This window comes from Eumetopias jubatus, unplaced genomic scaffold (genome assembly GCF_037043125.1).
Source record: "Eumetopias jubatus isolate StellerSeaLion01/CBP00866 unplaced genomic scaffold, mEumJub1_p1.0 scaffold_9, whole genome shotgun sequence".
Taxonomy (NCBI): Eukaryota; Metazoa; Chordata; class Mammalia; order Carnivora; family Otariidae; genus Eumetopias; species Eumetopias jubatus.
In genome coordinates, this window is record NW_028274815.1 from 23,414,074 (window position 1) to 23,434,762 (window position 20,689).

The 20,689-nt window shown below is 41.2% G+C and overlaps 1 protein-coding gene across 6 annotated transcripts in view; it reads left to right on the plus strand.

Annotated features, from left to right (window-relative positions):
• The first annotated feature begins 11,193 nt into the window (after positions 1-11,193).
• PLB1 (phospholipase B1) overlaps positions 11,194-20,689 on the plus strand; it is a 125,822-nt gene continuing 116,326 nt past the window's right edge. For 2 of the 6 annotated variants that reach the window (XR_015768917.1, XM_088026379.1), the window contains exon 1: positions 11,202-11,352. Coding sequence is in view for 5 of the 6 variants with exons in the window: in XM_088026379.1 (XP_087882505.1) it covers positions 11,298-11,352 (55 nt within the window). In the remaining variant the exon portion in view is untranslated. Of the gene's footprint in view, positions 11,353-20,689 lie in introns of all 6 variants that reach the window. The other 4 variants (XM_088026380.1, XM_088026378.1, XM_088026377.1 and 1 more) reach the window with 4 other exon arrangements.

Here is a 20,689-nt window from a genome sequence, read left to right on the forward strand (position 1 = left end):
TCCCAGCGCTCCTCCCCGCCCCCCACATCCCTATGGGATTCCTCTCTGGAAAGGCCACCCAGTCAGTCCAACTTTGTCAGCTCTCAGTAGACTTTTGAGGCATTAGGCCGTGTCCTGTGGACCACTGACTTTGCAGCAGCAGAGATGGAGTCCTCTCCATCCTTCAGTGCTGGGCACCAGGCGGCCCTGGCTCCACTGAGCAGGAGCCCTCAGCCCTGGCTGCACATCGGAATCCATCAGTGAATTTTAAAAATGACCAATGACCAAGTCCTACCCGAGACCAATTAATTCAGAATGTCTGTAGGTAAAGCACAGGCAGAGGTATTTGTCTTAAAATCTTCCCAGGTGATTCCAATCTGCAGCCAGGATGGCGAACCATTACATAGGCGAATAACAGTGTGACCTTGGAGAAGAGCCACTAGCTGTGAGCCTCCATGTTGCTTCTCCATTGTTTTTTCCCATCACACTTCATGGTATTGGGGCCACGTGCCTCTTTTTCCTCAGTTTTCTATCCTAAAACATGATTTTTACCCCTTTCATCTTTTCTATTCTGTTCTATTGAGCTGATCTTTTTATAGTTTTAGTGTCTTCCTTTTTATTCTGCTTTCCATTTATTTATTCATCCAACACCTAGTGAATGCCTGCTACCACAGGCAATGTACTAGCTGCTGGGATATAGCAAAGAACAAGAAGGCCAGGTCTTGTGGAGTGTATGTTCTCCTGGGATATTTGAAAATGGTATTTTTTTAGACATACGTTAGTGGTCCCTTCTCAATTTTTGTCTTGCTAATGAAACTTGAGAAAATTTACTCCTAAATTAAACTTCTTGTTTGATTATAAGCAAAGCCTCTGCCCAAAGGAAGCTAAATAAGCTCAGTTACTTGCATTGGACAATGTTTTACATGTGTGTGTATGCACAGGTCTTGTGTAAACACAGGAACACTGGCATCTGGATGACGTTTGTGTTTAGAGATTCCTAAGCCAAGCCTCCTTGTACTTCTGTGACTGGGAAGAGTCTTGGAGAACACAGGCTTGGTTAAACCAGTTGTCTTCTTACCTCTAAAGAATACTCAACCAATGAATGACGATTTGGTGAGGCCCTCTTATGTAGGACATTGAGCTAGATGCTCTAGTAGGGAGGGGTTCTGGAGGTGCCCAAATGGCAAGAAGCAAAAGGCCCAGCCTCTCCCTCAGGAAACCCACCAGGGATATAGGACTATTTCCACACAGAAGGAGTGAGTGATAACAAGGCTATCATGGTGAGGGCAAGTAGGTACTTAAGAAAAGCCATCATTTGGGTCAGACAGTTCTCAGGGCATCACTGGAACCAGTGCAGATTATTCTGAGATAGATCGTCCCACCCCTCCCACAATTCTGGTGTGTACCTTCCCCTTCAAGCTGTGGGTCTTCTGTAAAATAGGCACTGATGGGGGGGCGCGGAGCAAGATGGCAGAGGAGTAGGAGACCTGGATTTCCTCTGGTCTCAGGAATTCAGCTGGATAGGGATCAAACCATTCTGAACACCTACGGACTCAACAGGAGATCGAAGAAGAGAGTGGCAACAACTCTCTGAACAGAGAAGCGACCACTTACTGGAAGGTAGGACGTGTGGAGAAGTGAATCCGAGGTGATATTTGGGAGGATAGATGGCGGGGGAGGCAGCCTCCGTCGGCCGCTTCTGGCAAGTGATAGAGCCACGGGGGCACAAAATCGGAACTTTTAGAAGTCGGCTCTGCTGAGGGACGTCACTCCAGTGGCTAAACTGGGGGTGGAACCCTCACGGGACAGTGTGGTCTCGGGACCCTCGGGGTCACAGAAAGACTGGGGGTGCCTGAATGCGGCAGAGCTCCCAGGTATCGGAGCGGGGAAGCCGGCTGCAGAGACGGAGCCGAGGCGCGGGCTCTCAGCTCGGGGTTGCCATAAACTGTGATCCGCAGCCCAGTCGGGCCACTGCTCCTCCAGCAGGGACCCAACAAGTGGCAGAGCTGGGGAGGCTCCCCTTCCTCCCCTGTGGGGAGCGGCACGGGAGCGCACTGCAGGGATCTGCTGGGTTTAGAGACTCCACACGGGGTCGGGAGCCAGAGATAGAAATGCTCGGTCACAGGCCGGGTGAGCACGGAGTGCGGCCGGAGACCGGGGAGACGGGAGTGACTGCTTTTCTCTGGGGGCGCACTGAGGAGCGGGGCCCCAAGTTCTCAGCTCCTCCGGGCGGAGATTGGGAGGCCACCATTTTCACCCTGGTCCTCCAAAGCTGTACCGAGAGCTTGCAGGGAACAAAAGTTCCTGAGAGCAAACCCTAGCAGAGTACTTAGCCCGGACCGACAAGAGCGGGGCAATTCCGCCTCCGGCAAAGACATTTGGGAACCACGGCAACAGGCCCCTCCCCCAGAAGATCAGCACGAACAGCCAGCAAGCCAAGACCAAGTTTACCGATCAAGGAGAACGGGAGAACTCCAGCGCTAGGGGAATACTGCACATAGAATTCATGGCTTTTTTTTTTTTTACCATGATTCATTAGTTTTTCAAAGTTAATTTTTTTAACTTTTTTTTGAATTTTTCTTTTTCTCTTTTTCAACCAACATCTTATTCCCTTTTTTAAAAAAACATTTTTTATTTTTCATTTTTAGAGTCATATTTTATCCCTTCATAGTAGTTACCCTTATTTTTGGCATATATATATAAGTTGTTCTCTCTTTAAAATTTTGAGATACAGTTTCTTCTAACAGATCAAAATATACCCTAAATCACTAGTGTATGGCTTTGTTCTAGTCTCCTGCCTGATCACATTCTCTCCCTTTTTTTCTTTTCTTTTTTTTTAAATCTTCTTTTCTTTTCTCAAACAACTTCTTATCAATTCCTTTTATAAAATCTTGTATAATTTTCATCTTTACAGTCATCTTCTATCCCTTCATTGTATCAACCCTTATTTTGTACATATATGTCTTTCTTCCTTTAAAATTTTAGGAGGCACTTTCTTCTACCAGACCAAAATACACCCAAAATCTAGTGTGTGGCACTGATCTATGCACTAGCCTGATCATATTTGATCATATTCTGTTTTTTTTGCTTTGTTCTGTTTTTATCTTTATCTTTTTTTTCTCTCTCTTTCTTTTTTCTTTCTTTCCCTTTCTTTTCCCCTGGTTTCAGATCTTTTCTGATTTGTATAGAGTATATTTGCTGGGGACGTTGTTAACCTGTTAGCATTTTGTTCTCTCATTCATCTATTCTCCTCTGGACAAAATGACAAGACAAAAAAAAAATCACCTCACCAAAAAGAACAAGAGGTAGTACCGTCTGCCAAGGATCTACTCAATACGGATATTAGTACGATGTTGGACCTAGAGTTCCAGAATCATGACTTTAAAGATACTAGCTGGGCTTGAAAAAAGTGTAGAAGTTATCACAGAAACCCTTTCTGGAAAAATAAAAGAACTAAAATCTAACCAAGTCAAAATCAAAAAGGCTATTAATGAGGTGCAATAAAAAATGGGGGCACTAACTGCTAGGATAAATGAGGCAGAAGAGAGAATCAGCGATATAGAAGACCAAATGACGGAAAATAAAGAGGCTGAGAAAAAGAGAGATAAACAACTACAGGCTCACGAGGGCAGAATTCGAGAGATAAGCGATACGATAAGACAAAACAACATTAGAATAATTGGGATCCCAGAAGAAGAAGAAAGAGAGAGGGGGGCAGAAGGTATATTAGAGCAAATTATAGCAGAGAACTTCCCTAACGTGGGGAAGGAGACAGGCATCAAAATCCAGGAGGCACAGAGAACCCCTCTCAAAATCAATAAAAATAGGTCAACACCCCGACATCTAATAGTAAAACTTATGAGTCTTAGAGACAAAGAGAAAATCCTGAAAGCAGCTCGGGAGAAGAGATATGTAACCTACAATGGTAGAAACATTAGATTGGCAACCGACCTATCCACAGAGACCTGGCAAGCCAGAAAGGACTGGCGTGATATCTTCAGAGCACTAAACGAGAAAAATACGCAGCCAAGAATACAATATCCAGCTAGGCTATCATTGAAAATAGAAGGAGAGATAAAAAGCTTCCAGGACAAACAAAAACTAAAGGAATTTGCAAACACGAAACCAGCCCTACAAGAAATATTGAAAAGGGTCCTCTAAGCAAAGAGAGAGCCTAAAAGCAGCATAGATCAGAAAGGAACACAGACAAAATACAGTAACAGTCACCTTACAGGCAATACAATGGCACTAAATTCATACCTTTCAATAGTTACCCTGAATGTAAATGGGCTAAATGCCCCAATCAAAAGACACAGGCTATCAGATGGGATTAAAACACAAGACCCATCCATATGCTGTCTGCAAGAGGCTCATTTTAGACCCAAAGACACCCCCAGATTGAAAGTGAGGGTGTGGAAAACCATTTACCATGCTAACGGACACCAAAAGAAAGCTGGGGTGGCAATCGTTATATCAGACAAATTAGATTTTAAAACAAACACTGTAATAGGAGATGAGGAAGGACGCTATATCCTACTTAAAGGATCTATCCAACAAGAAGATCTAACAATTGTAAATATCTATGCCCCTAACGTGGGAGCAGCCAATTATGTAAGGCAATTAATAACAAAAGCAAAGAAACACATTGACAACAATACAATAATAGTGGGGGACTTTAACACCCCCCTAACTGAAATGGACAGATCATCTAAGCAAAAGATCAACAAGGAAATAAAGACTTTAAATGAAACACTGGACCAAATGGAATTTACAGACATATTCAGAACATTCCATCCCAAAGCAACAGAATACACATTCTTCTCTAGTGCCCATGGAACATTCTCCAGAATTGATCACATCCTAGGTCACAAATCGGGTCTCAACCGGTACCAAAAGACTGGGATTATTCCCTGCATATTTTCAGACCACGATGCTTTGAAACTAGAACTCAATCACAAGAGGAAAGTCGGAAAGAACTCAAATACATGGAGGCTAAAGAGCATCCTACTAAAGAATGAATGGGTCAACCAGGAAATTAAAGAAGAATTAAAAAAATTCATGGAAACCAATGAAAATGAAAACACAACTGTTCAAAATCTTTGGGATACAGCAAAGGCAGTCCTGAGAGGAAAGTATATAGCAATACAAGCCTTTCTTAAGAAACAAGAAACGTCTCAAATACACAACCTAACCCTACACCTAAAGGAGCTAGAGAAAAAACAGCAAATAAAGCCTAAACCCAGCAGGAGAAGAGAAATAATAAAGATCAGAGCAGAAATCAATGAAATAGAAACCAAAAGAACGGTAGAACAGATCAATGAAACTAGGAGCTGGTTCTTTGAAAGAATTAACAAGATTGATAAACCCCTGGCCAGACTTATCAAAAAGAAAAGAGAAATGACCCAAATCAACAAAATCATGAAGGAAAGAGGAGAGATCACAACCAACACCAAAGAAATACAAACAATTATAAGAACACATTCTGAGCAACTCTATGCCAGCAAATTAGATAACCTGGAAGAAATGGGTGCATTCCTAGAGATGTATCAACTACCAAAATTGAACCAGGAAGAAATAGAAAACCTGAACAGACCTATAACCACTAAGGAAATGGAAGCAGTCATCAAAAATCTCCCAACAAACAAAAGCCCAGGGCCAGATGGCTTCCCAGGGGAATTCTATCAGACATTTAAAGAAGAATTAATACCTATTCTCCTGAAACTGTTCCAAAAAATAGATATGGAAGGAAAACTTCCAAACTCATTTTATGAGGCCACCATTTCCTTGATCCCCAAACCAGACAAAGACCCCATCAAAAAGGAGAATTACAGACCAATATCCTTGATGAACATGGATGCAAAAATTCTCACCAAAGTACTAGCCAATAGGATCCAACAGTACATTAAAAGGATTATTCACCACGACCAAGTGGGATTTATCCCTGGGCTGCAAGGTTGGTTCAACATCCACAAATCAATCAACGTGATACAATACATTAACAAAAGAAAGAACAAGAATCATATGATCCTCTCAATAGATGCAGAAAAAGCATTTGACAAAGTACAGCATCCTTTCTTGATCAAAACTCTTCAGAGTATAGGGATAGAGGGTACATACCTCAATAACATAAAAGCCATCTATGAAAAACCTACAGCCAATATCATTCTCAATGGAGAAAAGCTGAGAGCTTTTCCCCTAAGGTCAGGAACGCGGCAGGGATGTCCACTCTCACCACTGCTATTCAACATAGTATTAGAAGTCCTAGCCACAGCAATCAGACAACAAAAAGAAATCAAAGGCATCCAAATCGGCAAAGAGGAAGTCAAACTCTCACTCTTTGCAGATGAGATGATACTGTATGTGGAAAACCCAAAAGACTCCACCCCAAAACTGCTAGAACCCATACAGGAATTCAGTCAAGTAGCAGGCTATAAAATCAATGCACAGAAATCAGTGGCATTCCTATACACCAACAACAAGACAGAAGAGAGACAAATCAAGGAGTCAATCCCCTTTACAATTGCACCCAAAACCATAAGATACCTAGGAATAAATTTAACCAAAGAGGCAAAGGCTCTGTACTCAGAAAACTATAAAATACTCATGAAAGAAATTGAAGAAGACACAAAGAAATGGAAAAACGTTCCATGCTCATGGATTGGGAGAACAAACATTGTGAAGATGTCAGTGCTACCTAGAGCAATCTACACATTCAGTGCAATCCCCATCAAAATACCATCCACTTTTTTCAAAGAGATGGAACAAATAATCCTAAAATTTGTATTGAACCAGAAGAGACCCCGAATAGCCAGAGGAATATTGAAAAAGCAAAGCAAAGCTGGCGGCATCACAATTCCGGACTTCCAGCTCTATGACAAAGCTGTCATCATCAAGACGGTATGGTACTGGCACAAAAACAGACACATAGATCAATGGCACAGAATCGAGAGCCCAGAAATGGACCCTCAACTCTATGGTCAACTCATCTTTGACAAAGCAGGAAAGAATGTCCAATGGCAAAAAGACAGTCTCTTCAACAAATGGTGTTGGGAAAATTGGACAGCCACATGCAGAAGAATGAAACTGGACCATTTCCTTACACCACACACAAAAATAGACTCCAAATGGTTGAAAGACCTAAACATGAGACAGGAGTCCATCAAAATCCTAAAGGAGAACACAGGCAGCAACCTCTTCGACCTCAGCCGCAGCAACTTCTTCCTAGAAACATGGCCAAAGGCAAGGGAAGCCAGGGAAAAATGAACTATTGGGATTTCATCAAGATAAAAAGCTTTTGCACAGCAAAAGAAACAGTCCACAAAACCAAAAGACAACCGACAGAATGGGAGAAAATATTTGCAAATGACATATCAGATAAAGGGCTAGTATCCAAAATCTATAAAGAACTCATCAAACTCAACACCCAAAGAACAAATAATCCAATCAAGAAATGGGCAGAAGACATGAACAGACATTTTTCCAAAGAAGACATCCAAATGGCCAACAGACACATGAAAAAGTGCTCAACATCGCTCGGCATCAGGGAAATCCAAATCAAAACCTCAATGAGATACCACCTCACACCCGTCAGAATGGCTAAAATTAACAAGTCAGGAAATGACAGATGTTGGCGGGGATGTAGAGAAAGGGGAACCCTCCTACACTGTTGGTGGGAATGCAAGCTGGTGCAACCACTCTGGAAAACAGTCTGGAGGTTCCTCAAACAGTTGAAAATAGAGCTACCCTACGATCCAGCAATTGCACTACTGGGTATCTACCCCAAAGATACAAATACAAATGTAGGGATCCGAAGGGGTACGTGCACCCCAATGTTTATTGCAGCAATGTCCACAATAGCCAAACTGTGGAAAGAGCCAAGATGTCCATCGACAGATGAACGGATAAAGAAGAGGTGGTATATATACACAATGGAATATGATACAGCCATCAAAAGGAATGAGATCTTGCATTTGCAACGACGTGGATGGAACTGGAGGGTGTCATGCTGAGTGAAATAAGTCAATCAGAGAATGACATGGATCATATGACCTCACTGATATGAGGAATTCTTAATCTCAGGAAACAAACTGAGGGTTGCTGGAGTGGTAGGGGGTGGGAGGGATTGGGTGGCTGGGTGATAGACATTGGGGAGGGCATGTGCTATGGTGAGTACTGTGAATTGTGCAAGACTGTTGAATCACAGATCTGTACTTCTGAAACAAATAATGCAATATATGTTAAGAAAAAAAAAGATAGCAGAGGGGAAGAATGAAGGGGAGTAGGTCAGAGGGGGAGACGAACCATGAGAGATGATGGACTCTGAGAAACAAACGGAGGGTTCTAGAGGGGACGGGGGTGGGGGGACGGGTTAGCCTGGTGATGGGTATTAAAGAGGGCACGTTCTGCGTGGAGCACTGGGTGTTATGAACAAACACTGAATCATGGAACACTACATCAAGAACTAATGATGTAATGTATGGTGATTAACATAACAATAAAAAATTTAAAAAAAATAGGCACTGATGGGAACCCCTTCCTATCCTAGATGATAGGCTGCTGACACATACTTCCATCACATTGGTGGAACTCACCCAGGAGTCAGGGCTAGGTTTTCCTTATTGAAAAAAAGAACAATTTCACCTACTCTCTTCTCACAACTGCTAAAACGTTTGACTTGTACTTTCTTCCCAAGTCCCGGAGCCAATCACAGGCATTGTCTTTAGGAGCTAGCACAGGGAATTCGGCATAGCTGCATCTTTAACCAGAAGGAAGAACAAACCTGTTTTCTTTTGCTTGAAGCCTAGGGATTTCTTTGTGGAACTGATCTACTGCTGTCTGAGAGAGTGATTTTCAATTTCTTTTTTACTGACCCGTTTTAAGAAACGCATTTTGCATCGCCGCCTGTGACTAAAATAAGTTTCCCAAAATATCAATTACCCATACTATATGCAATGCCCTCAGATATTTTTATTCTATTTAATTTTTTTAATGGACTGTGCAGTCCACCAAATTAAATTCATGGGATAATAATAGGTCGTAACCCCAGTTTGAAAGACACTCTTCAGAGGCCAGTGCCACTGTAATCCACATGGGCCCTGTGGCCGAGGCTTGGTCTAGCACCCCCTAGTGGATTTTTGGACAGCAGCAAGCGCTCAGCTCCTTCAGTCACCAAGATGCCCTCTGAGCGAGGCATGGACTGCCACCCCCCAGGAAGATTTGAATCCACGGGCCCGTGCCTTTCCCAAAAGGAACATCTGCTGATTGTTGCTAACATTTGAAATGGAGCATCTTCCCTCCTCTGGGATATGTCTTCTTAGGACATTTTAGTAGCAAAATTCAGAGAAGAAATTTTTATTAAAAAGTGGTGGAGCTTGTCGAGTACTGGCCCTTGTGTTTTCACAGCTGCTAAGATCACATAGATACTCTGCTAATTAAACTGATGCATGTGAAGAGCACCCACAGTGCCTGGTAAGAGTGCCCAAGAGTTGTTATTCCCCCACTGCCTCTCAGCTGATGAGGATTCCTTGATGTGTTGACCAGATTCCAAGATTTCTTTTACCTAAGTCTGTCCTATACCAAAATGCCTCACAAAGTTTGGAAGTGTTTTTAAGTCATTTCTCAATGTTTCTAAATGTAGAAGAGGTTAGAGGTTGGTGTGTTTGCTAACCCAGCTTGGCCATGGTGGTTGTGCCGAGAAGTATTAAGAGGTAGAAGCAAATGCATGGATTATAAAGCCAGGCTATTTCTGCCCATTTCCCATGATGTGTCCCACCCTACTGGCCCCAGCTGAGTGGGGACCAGTGACCTTTTATTCAGTCCAAGTAGGTTCAGGGATGCTCCTCAAAGCTGCTGGTGGCATGGAGGGACTCCTGCCATCCTTAGTAATGGGACAGTAGCTTTGAGCTTTGGGTCTCTTGTTGAACTTGTGGGCAGTTGGTGAAGATAACACGTGTCTGATGTTCAGGAGCATTTATGCCCAAAGGGCCCTTGCAAGCCCCTCCTTGGGTATATTTTCTTCTTCCTTCTCTGTATGTATTACTCTCTTCCAGGCTCTGGAACCAGCCCATAGTCAGCTGGGCCCATTGTAGCAGTGCCCACCCACGCCTGGTGTGACCCAAGTCCTCCATGCAGCTCTGAGGCTGAGGCTGAGGCATGGCTAAATCAGTGGTTACCCACAAGTCACGTTTTATTGAGCAGATGAGAAAGGAAGACATTTTAATGTCACAGAGCCAGGAACAAAGGGCCGCCCACTTAGATTTCACTTTATACTCAAGACAACCAACCTATAGCTGTGATTTGAAACATACTGAAAAATGTCAGCAGATCAAGACCTGAGGTTGAACAATAGAAACCAGCTCCAGACTCCTAGCTCCGAAGTCTGGCTCTCGGCCTTTCTGCCTAACAGTGGCCAAAATGTAAGGATGATTTAAATATATTTGTCCATATTACCCAAAGGCAAATGTTACTTGATATTTGTGGAAAATATTTGAATTTCACCCCCAAGGCATTTTGGCACCCAGGCTTTAAATTCCAACTCTGCCCAGCTTAGACCCTGCCCAGCATTTCAACTTCGATTGCTGGAAGCAAAATGCTAATTCTGTCAAATAAGTTCCAACGGCTCACCTCTCTGGCTTGGATCTCTCAATTCAACATGCGGACAATCAATGTGTGGCGTGCACATCAGGTCCAGCACTCCCACAACCCATGGCTTCGGAGGCGGGGCCAGAAACAAACCTTTTAGGATCATGCAGACCAGGGAACCCAGCTGTGCTCCTCAGACACCGGGGGAAGACATTTCACACCAAGAAATCATATTCGGAGGGGGCTTTATGGTTTACAGTTGTTACAAAGTACTTTCACTCCATTTATGGCTCTTATTTCCATAGCTTACAGCTGAGAAGCTAAGGCCCGTAAAGGGACTCACCCAAGATCTCACAACTATTGTCAATATGGGATTCCAGCCCTGTATTTCCCATCCCAAGCTCCTCCCAGCAGGCCAGAGCCCCGATACTGGCGATTTTTGGATGTCCACGATCCTAGGAGGCCATACGAAGAGGGCTATGTGGTCCTAGTCTTTTGGCGCCTTTATCTAGAACATGCTACCAATCTTTGACCTATCTACTTTGAGAAATCTTCTGCCTAAATGTTAATATTTATCATTTACAGCCAGCCACTGCCCCCTTTCAAAGGTGAACATAGTAAAATTTATAACAGGCGCGCTATCAGACCGCAGAGGAGTATAAAGGCACGAAGACAAGCGCCAGCCTCCATCTGCGCAAGTGATTCGTCCAGGGCTGGGCCACCGGGAGGATTCTGGCATGGACCTGCAGCCATGCATCTTCTTCCTGGGGCTGCTATTGCTTCTGGGGCGAGGTAAGTCTACCTTTGGCTCAGAGGGCAACCCGTGGGTCAGCCTGCTGGTGTCCTGTGTTGCTTAGGCACAGAGCTTGAGAGAGGAATAGCTCTTTCTCATGAGCACAGAATGCACAGGTTAGATGTAAGCAGGCTGGAATGCTGAGGTTCAAGTGCCCACGGCTGTAGGGCAAGAGGCAGGTCTGGGGCTGGGTGAGGAGAGCAGACGGGCAATAGCTGTGTGGTGCAGAAAAAAGCCATCGGTGCAGGGAGCCACAAAGACCTGGGTTCTAGTTCTCTGTGCTGTGTGGCCTTGGGCAAGTTCTATCTCCCTGGACCTTGATTTCATCTCTATTTTTCTATGGGTTTTTCTTTCTTCCCATTGATTTTTAGGGGTTTTTCATACTGGGCTGTGCGCTTGCTCTTTGTGGGCGATGTGTACAGCAAATATATTCTGAAACTTGTCTTTCTGCTCTCTTTATGGAGACTTTAGATGAGCAAAATTCTGAATTTGGGGGAGGTAAATGAGGATGACCCAAATGAGAACAAATGGAGGTGATTTAGAGATTGCTGAAGCAGGGGAGTCAGCCACCATTAGTCAAGTTTGGGGGAGACTTCAAGGCAGGGGATTGGGAAAGCTTATAGTGAAAAGGGGAAGACCTCAAGTGTGTTCTGATGGGAGGCTGTTGCCATGGGGAAGCCCAAGCCAGGCATCTTATGTGATTCATTTGGGGAACATATTTGGCTTTCCCTGGTCCTGAGTTGGAAGCGGGAACAAAAAGTAGGGAAGCTGGAATCACTGTTCCAGGCTGATGGCTGTAGAGGTGGTGGTTGGTCTGTTTGGTATTCAATCTCTTTATTTCTAAAGTTTTTAATCTTCTACTCTGGTTTCTCTTCAGACCACATAAATCTTTCACCTTTTACTAAAAGCTTTTTATCTTTTCCTTCATGGCTTGTACCCTTTGTGTCTTATTTAAGAACTCCTTTCCTACCTTACAGTCATAACGATATTATCCTATATTTCCTTCTAAAACTTCATAAATTTGCTTTTCTCATTTGGGTCTTTAGTACATCTGGGGTTGGTATTTGTGACTAGTAGAAGAAAGGAACCCAGTTTTAGCAGTTTTTTTCCAATGAAAATATGTAGTTGTCCCAGCACCATTTATGGAGAAGTCCATTGTTTCCTTACTGCGGGGAAGAGCCCCATCTGTTTCTATATAAAGGGCTTGGATGTGCTTGTATCTGTTTCAAAACTTGGCTTTATTCGCCCATTTGTCCACCCCTGTGCCAATAGCACGTTGTCTTAATTCTACAGCTTTATAGTAAGTTCTATTATTTGGGAAAACAGGTCTTTCTTGTTTTTTCTTCTTAAGAAATGACTTTGAACTTCCATATAAATTTTACTTTCTGTCACTTTCTACCCCCAAAAAAACCTGTTGGGATTTTGATTGAAATTGCTTTGAATTCTATGAATCAAGTTGGGGAAAGCATACATCTTTACAATACTGAGCCTTCCAAACCAAGAACGTGTTTAGATCTACCTTCTTTAATGCTTCTCAAAGTTTTATGGTTTCTTTGGTGAGGTCTTGCAAACATTTGGTTTAATTTATTCTTAGGCATATGATACTTTGTTGTATGATAGGTAGATTTTTAAATTTTTATTTTGAAAATGTTTATTGGTATACAGAATTGATTTTTATATATTAATTTTGAACCCAATTAAATTCTTATAATTTTAATAAGTTATCTGTATATTCTTTTGGATTTTCTCTATACTCAGTCCTGCCAATAAGGACAGTTTTGTTGCTCTCTTTTCAATCTATATACTTTTTCTTTCTTTTGCCTTCCTGTGCCGGCTCCACTACAATTTTTCATGGAAGCGATGCTTATTCCCAAGTCCAAAAAGAAAGTGTTTAATGGTTTGTCAGTACGTATAGTGTCTGCTCTAGGCTTTTCTGTAGATACTTTTTATGAGACTAAGAAGATCTATTTTATTACTAATTTGTTAAGAGGTTTTTAAAAAATCATGAGTGGATATTGATTTTATCTAATACTTTTTCTGCACTTATTGAGATGATTCTGTGACTGACTCCTTTAAATTTGTTAAGGTGATAAGTTAATTGACTTTTTATTATTTTGTTCATGTTTTCAGTCATTAATTATTAGCTTTACTGAAGATCACACATTGCATTTACTTGCGCTGCCTTTTCCACCTCTTTTAATCTAGAACAGTTCTTTAGCCTTTGGTTTGTTTGTTCTTTTGTGTCACTGAAAACTTTAGGCTGGCTTTTTGTGTATGTGCACTTCAATTTGGATTTGTCCAGATTATTTCTTTATAGCTGGAATCAGATTAAACTCTTTGGGCAGAAATACAAAATAGGTCATGTTGTGTCCTTGATTTATTCCACTGGGGGATGCAGGTGATGTTGGTAAATGCCCTACTTGGGTGACATTAAGTTTGGCAGTTTGGTTAAAGTGTGTCTGCCTCATTTCTCCCTTGTAAAGGTGCCTTCCCCCACGTGATTTATAAGTTATTTGTAAGGAGATATTGTGATACTATGTGACTATTCTTATACTCTGTGGTTTTCCCAGCCACTGATGATTCTTGCCTGAATTGATTATTACCAGGGTGGCTGTAAAATGGTGATTTAAAAATATCTCTCATGGGCGCCTGGGGGGCTCAGTCGTTAAGCGTCTGCCTTCGGCTCAGGTCAGGATCCCGGGGTCCTGGGATCGAGCCCCGCATCGGGCTCCCTGCTCCGCGGGGAGCCTGCTTCTCCCTCTCCCCCTCCCCCTGCTTGTGCTCCCTCTCTCGCTGTGTCTCTCTCTGTCAAATAAATAAAATCTTAAAAAATATATATATAGATCTCATTCCTTCTAGTATCGTTAGCTGGCACTTCCCCATTAAAAAAAATTCTTGTCTCTATCCCACTCTTTTTATCTTTTTAATATAAAATGGGCTTATGGATTCTTTTATTAATCGGGGTATTATAATCCATTCAAGTCATTATTCATTTTGATGCTCAAGTAATTATGGATTTGGCCAGCAAGACCCCTTCACATGGCCTCCTGTTTCCCCGTCTGTTTTTTTAAGTACCTTTTAGCTTTATGAAACAAGCTATTCCAACGAATCTTATATTTTTCCTTTTTCAGCCATGCAATTAGCCATTTCTTCAAGGTTCCAATTGTTGGGGGATTTTATTTAGAAACCAAGATCTAGGTGGTAGGGGTGTTCATTGCCGCTGGAGTGTCATTACGTCCAAGCTTACTCAGTGGACATAGCTAGGAAGTACAGTTTTCTCTGTTAAAAATAACTGTATACTCCAAAGATACAAATGTAGGGATCCGAAGGGGCACCTGCACCCCAATGTTTATAGCAGCAATGTCCACAATAGCCAAACTATGGAAAGAGCCCAGATGTCCATCGACAGATGAATGGATAAAGAAGATGTTATATCTATCTCTCTATCTAACTATCTATCTATATATCTGCATGTGTATATGTCTACACACACACACACACACACACACACACACACACACACACACAATGGAATACTACTCAGCCATCAAAAAAAATGAAATCTTGTCATTTGCAATGACATCAATGGAACTAGAGGGTATTAGGCTAAGCAAAATAAGTCAATCAAAGAAAGACAATTATCGTATGATCTCACTGATATGTGGAATTTGAGAAACAAAACAGCAGATCATAGGGGAAAAGAGGAAAAAATAAAACAAGATGAAACCAGAGAGGGAGACAAACCATAAGAGACTCTTAATCATAGGAAACAAACTGAGGGTTGCTGGAGGGTAGGTGGGTGGGGGGATGGGGTAACCTGGTGATGGACACTGGGGAGGGCATGTGATGTCATGGGCACTGGGTATTATATAAGACTGATGAGTCATTGATCTCTACCTCTGAAACCAATAATACATTATATGTTAATTGAATTTAAATTTTTAAAAAAGGAAAAAAATAAATGTATACAGATTATCTCTAACTTCAGTTAGAGTTGGACTTTCATCTCCTTCCCCATTTCAGATTGGTTTTGACCTTCCCACTCAGTGAAAACCAAGGTTACAAAAACATCAATAAATCTATTCATTTACTGAGTCCTGTGATACATACAACATAACATCAGAATCACTCTAACAATAAGGGCACCTGGGTGGCTTAGTTAGTTGGGTGTCCAACTCTTAACTTCAGCCCAGATCTTACTCTCAGGATCATGATAAGTTCAAGCCCCAGTTGGGCTCCACATTGGGCATGGAGCCTACTTAAAAAAAAAAGAATTGCTCTAATTGCTCTAACAATAGCACCACCACAATTCCTTTGCCATTCTTTTGTCCTTAGAATATATCCCACTCAGGGTGTATAATCTAAATACTTTGTTCAAAATTGCTTGGATTAATTCTTTTTCTTTTGTTCTCTCTGTATGGTTATGCTATATATTTGACATATAGTTAAGTTTGTCTCTGTTTATATTCAGTAGGGTTTCTCCCATTTTTGTTGATTTTACTTTGTTTTTTGACTATATAAAACATAGTTCTGACTTTTGAACCATGTTAATGTGAAAAAATACACTTGGAGAAGTCGCATCCCCTTCTCTAGCCCTTCCTTCTAGCCCATTTCCACCTATTCCTGTAAGTAACCAATTTCATTATTTTTATATCCTTTCTATATTTCTTTATGCAAATAAACTTTATTTTTTCTTCATTCTTGCACAAATGATAACCTTAATTTTCTTCACTTAATATATTCTGAAATTATATTGTATCCATTCAGATCTTTTTCATTTTTTTCCAACTGTAGAATATTCCATTATTACCATATATTCAATGAGTCTCCTAATGTAGGCATTAGGTTGTTTCCAATATTTTGTTATTATAAGTAGTGTTGTCATAAACAATCATGTGCATATGTCTTTTTCATGTTGTTGGAGGTATAGCTTAGGATAAGTTCCCAGAACTGGGATTTCTTGGTCAAAGGGTAAATACACAGTTTTGTTAGATATTGTCAAATTTCCCTCCATAAGGATTGTACCATTTTTACATTCACATCAGCAATATATGTGAAAATGCCTTCTTCCCCAATAGTTTGACAATGGAGTATATAGTCAAGCTATAGGATTTTGCTAAGGTCACATGTGAAAATGGTATTTTAATTTTAATTTCTCTGGTTAAAAAAGAAAGCTGAGTATCTTTTAATATTTTTATTTATTTTATTTTTTAAAAGATTTTATTTATTTGTCAGAGAGAGAGAGAGAGATCACAAGCAGGGGGAGCGACAGGCAGAGGGAGAAGCAGGCTCCCCACTGAGCAAGGAGCCTGAGGTGGGACTCAATCCCAGGACCCTGAGATCATGACCTGAGCCGAAGGCAGACGCTTAACTGACTGAGCCACCCAGGCGTCCTTCTTTTCATATTTTTAAAGACCATGTGGTCTCAGGTTCCAGAAAAGCAATGAAAAAGGGTTAAGTCCCAGTGAGCTAGCACTTTTCAAGACTCTGCTTGCAACATGTTTGATAATGTCCCATTATGGGGCGCCTGGGTGGCTCAGTTAACCTTCCCACCCTTGATTTCAGCTCAGGTCATGAGCTCAGGATCCCGAGATTGAGCCCAGTGTGGGGCTCTGCGATGAGCGTGGAGCCTGCTTAAGATTCTCCTTCCTTCTCTCTCTCTGCCCCACCTCACCCTTGCTTGCTTGTAAGCAAGCATGCTCGCGCTCTCTCTCAATAAATACTTAAATACAATAAATACATAAAGTACTATTTGATAATGTCCCGTTGGTCAAAGCAATTCATATGGCCAATCCCAGATTTAAGCAGGGGAGAAATAGACTTCTCCTCTTGCTGGAAACAACAGCAAGGTTACATTGCAAAGTGACATGCCTTCAAGGATAGGAGGAATTGGTGGCCATTTTGCAATCTACTTCATTTACCTTCATTGCTCTTTTCTGCAGGGTTTTTTTTTTTTAAGATTTTATTTATTTATTTGACAGAGCAAGAGAGCACAAGCTGGGGGAACAGTAGAGGGTGAGGGAGAAGCAGGCTCCCTGCCAAGCAGGGAGCCCAATTCAGGGCTTGATCCCAGAACCCTGGGATCATGACCTGAGCCAAAGGCAGACGCTTAACCATCTGAGCCACCCAGGCACCCTGATCTTCAGGGTTGTTTTTTTTTTTTTTTTTTTTTTTTTTAATATTTTATTTATTTGACAGAGAGAGAGATAGCAAGAGCAGGAACACAAGCAGGGGGAGTGGGAGAGGGAGAAGCAGGCTCCCCGCGGAGCAGGGAGCCCGATGTGGGGCTCCATCCTAGGACCCTGGGATCATGACTTGAGCCGAAGGCAGCCGCTTAACTGACTGAGCCACCCAGGCGCCCCTTCAGGGTTTTTAATAGCTATTTTTGCATGTTTATTTTTCCAAATGAACTCAAGATTCAGTTTGCCTAGCTTTAGAAAAAAAATCCATTGGCATTTTTATTGAAATTGCCTTAAATTTGTAAAATGGAACTAAGCTTATTCAGAAGTACTTAAATATTTTTATTATTATGTTTTTTTTTTTAATCTTCCACTATACTTCTAACTGGGCCAGCTCATATGTTGATATATACAAAGGCTTTTACTTTTTGTATATTAATTTTATACTTTGTATCTTGCTAAATTATTATACTGTTGAATTAGCTTTATCATTAATTCTCTAGAGCAAGTGTACACCCATATCATCAACAATAGAGACAGTTTTCCTTCTCTTCTAATTCTTCTGCCTTTATTTATTTTTTCCTGATTGCATTGGCTAATATTTCAATACGGTGTTAAGTAGCAATGGTGGTAGTGGGGATTCTCACCTTGTTCCTGACCTTAGCAGGAGGAAAATGTTTCCCTATTCTGTTGGATGGTGGCCTTTGGGAATCATACATACATGCATAAAGACATACAATACATATATGTGTTTGTGTGTGTTCACATTAATGAAGTATCCATAAATTTCTGTTTTCTTCAGTGTATTTCTTTTTATCAGGAAAGAATGTTAAAGTTTGTTGAAAGTCTTTTCAATATTTATGGAAATAATCATATTTCCCCCTTAGAGTTATTGTTATTTTGAATTATATTAATAGATTTGCTAATATATTTTTTTAAGATTTTATTTATTTGACAGAGAGAGACACAGTGAGAGGGGGTACACAAGCAGGGGGAGTGGGGGAGGGCGAAGCAGGCTTCCCGCTGAGCAGGGAGCCCGATGCGGGGCTCCATCCCAGGACCCTGGGACCATGACCTGAGCCGAAGGCAGACGCTTAACGACTGAGCCACCCAGGCGCCCCTAGATTTGCTAATATTGAGCCATCCTTGCTTTCCTGGAATAAAATCAAGTTGGTCATGGTGTATTTTTTCTTTATATACCATTGACCCTAGAACAACATGAATTTGAACCATGTGGGTCCACTTATATAAAATTTCTTTCTATAAACTTTTGGAAAAATTTTTGGAGATGTGTGACAATTTGAAAAAAACTCACTGACAAACCACACAGCCTAGAAATATCAAAACCATTAAAAAAAAGTTAGAAATGTCACGAATGCATTAATTATATGTAGAGACTAGTCTATTTTATTATTTACTACCATTAAAATATATATAAATCTATTATAAAAAGTTATCAAAACTTACAGACCATACATTATCTTTTCATTCTTGATGTCTGTTATTTGTAAAAACATACACCATCTGCAGTGTTTTGTATCTAGGTACTGCCAGATGATTCATCTTGTAAACAGATGATGTTAACTTATGGTATTGATAAACACAGTACAGTACTTTAAACTTATTTTCTCTTCCTTAACATTTTTTTAAATTATTTTTTTTAAGATTTTATTTTATTTATTTGACACAGAGAGAGAGAGAAAGCAAGCACAAGCGGGATGGGGCAGAGGGAGAGGGAGAAACACGCTCCCCGCTGAGCAAGGAGCCCGATGCAGGACTTGATCCCACGACCCCAGGATCATGACCTGAGCTGAAGGCAGACACTTAACCAACTGAGCCACCCAGGCGCCCCTTAACATTTTCTTTTCTCTAGCTTACTTTATTATAAAAATACAGATTAGAATACATATAAAATATGTTACTTGACTGTTATTGGTAAGGCTTCTGGTCAACAGTAGGCTACTAGTAGTAAATTTAGGGGGGAATCAAAAATTATACATGGATTTCTGTCTATGGGAAGGGTCCATGTCCCAAGCCCCACTTTGCTCACGGGTCAAGTGTACTGCTGATTTAGTGTGCTAACACTCGTGTAGGATTTTTTTCTTATGTGTTCATGAATGAAATTGAACTGCATTTTCTTTTTCCCCTCTGCCCTTGTTAACTTTGATACCAACGTTATACATTCTCATAAAAGGAATTTGGAAGTGTTCCTATTTTTCTGTCTTGAATAGTTTTTAATATGAATAGAACGAGGGGTGCCTGGGTGGCTCAGTTGGTGGAACATGTGACTTGATATTAAGGTTGTGAGTTTGACCCCATGTTGAGGGTAGAGTTTACTTAAAAAAAAGAATAATAATAACACCAGTTAGGTGGAATATCTAAACATCTAAAAATAAAACTCACCAATAAAGCCATCTGGGCCTGGAATATTATTTTTTGCTAGATTTTTGACTAGTGACTCAATTTTTTTTAATCACATGACCTCACTGATGTGAGGAATTCTTTTTTTTTTAATTTTTTATTGTTATGTTAATCACCATACATTACATCATTAGTTTTTTTTCTTTTATTTTTTTAAATAATTTTTTATTGTTATGTAAATCACCATACATTACATCATTAGTTTTTGATGTAGTGTTCCATGATTCATTGTTTGTGCATAACACCCAGTGCTCTACGCAGAACTTGCCCTCTTTAATACCCATCACCAGGCTAACCCATCCCCCCACCCCCTCCCCTCTAGAACCCACAGTTTGTTTTTCAGAGTCCATCGTCTCTCATGGTTCGTCTCCCCCTCTGACTTACTCCCCTTCATTCTTCCCCTCCAGCTATCTTCTTCTTTTTTTTTTTCTTAACATATATTGCATTATTTGTTTCAGAGGTACAGATCTGTGATTCAACAGTCTTGCACAATTCACGGCGCTCACCATAGCACATACCCTCCCCAATGTCTATCACCCAGCCACCCCATCCTTCCCACCCCCCACCACTCCAGCAACCCTCAGTTTGTTTCCTGAGATTAAGAATTCCTCATATCAGTGAGGTCATATGATCCATGTCTTTCTCTGATTGACTTATTTCACTCGGCATAACACCCTCCAGTTCCATCCACGTCGTTGCAAATGGCAAGATCTCATTCCTTTTGATGGCTGCATCA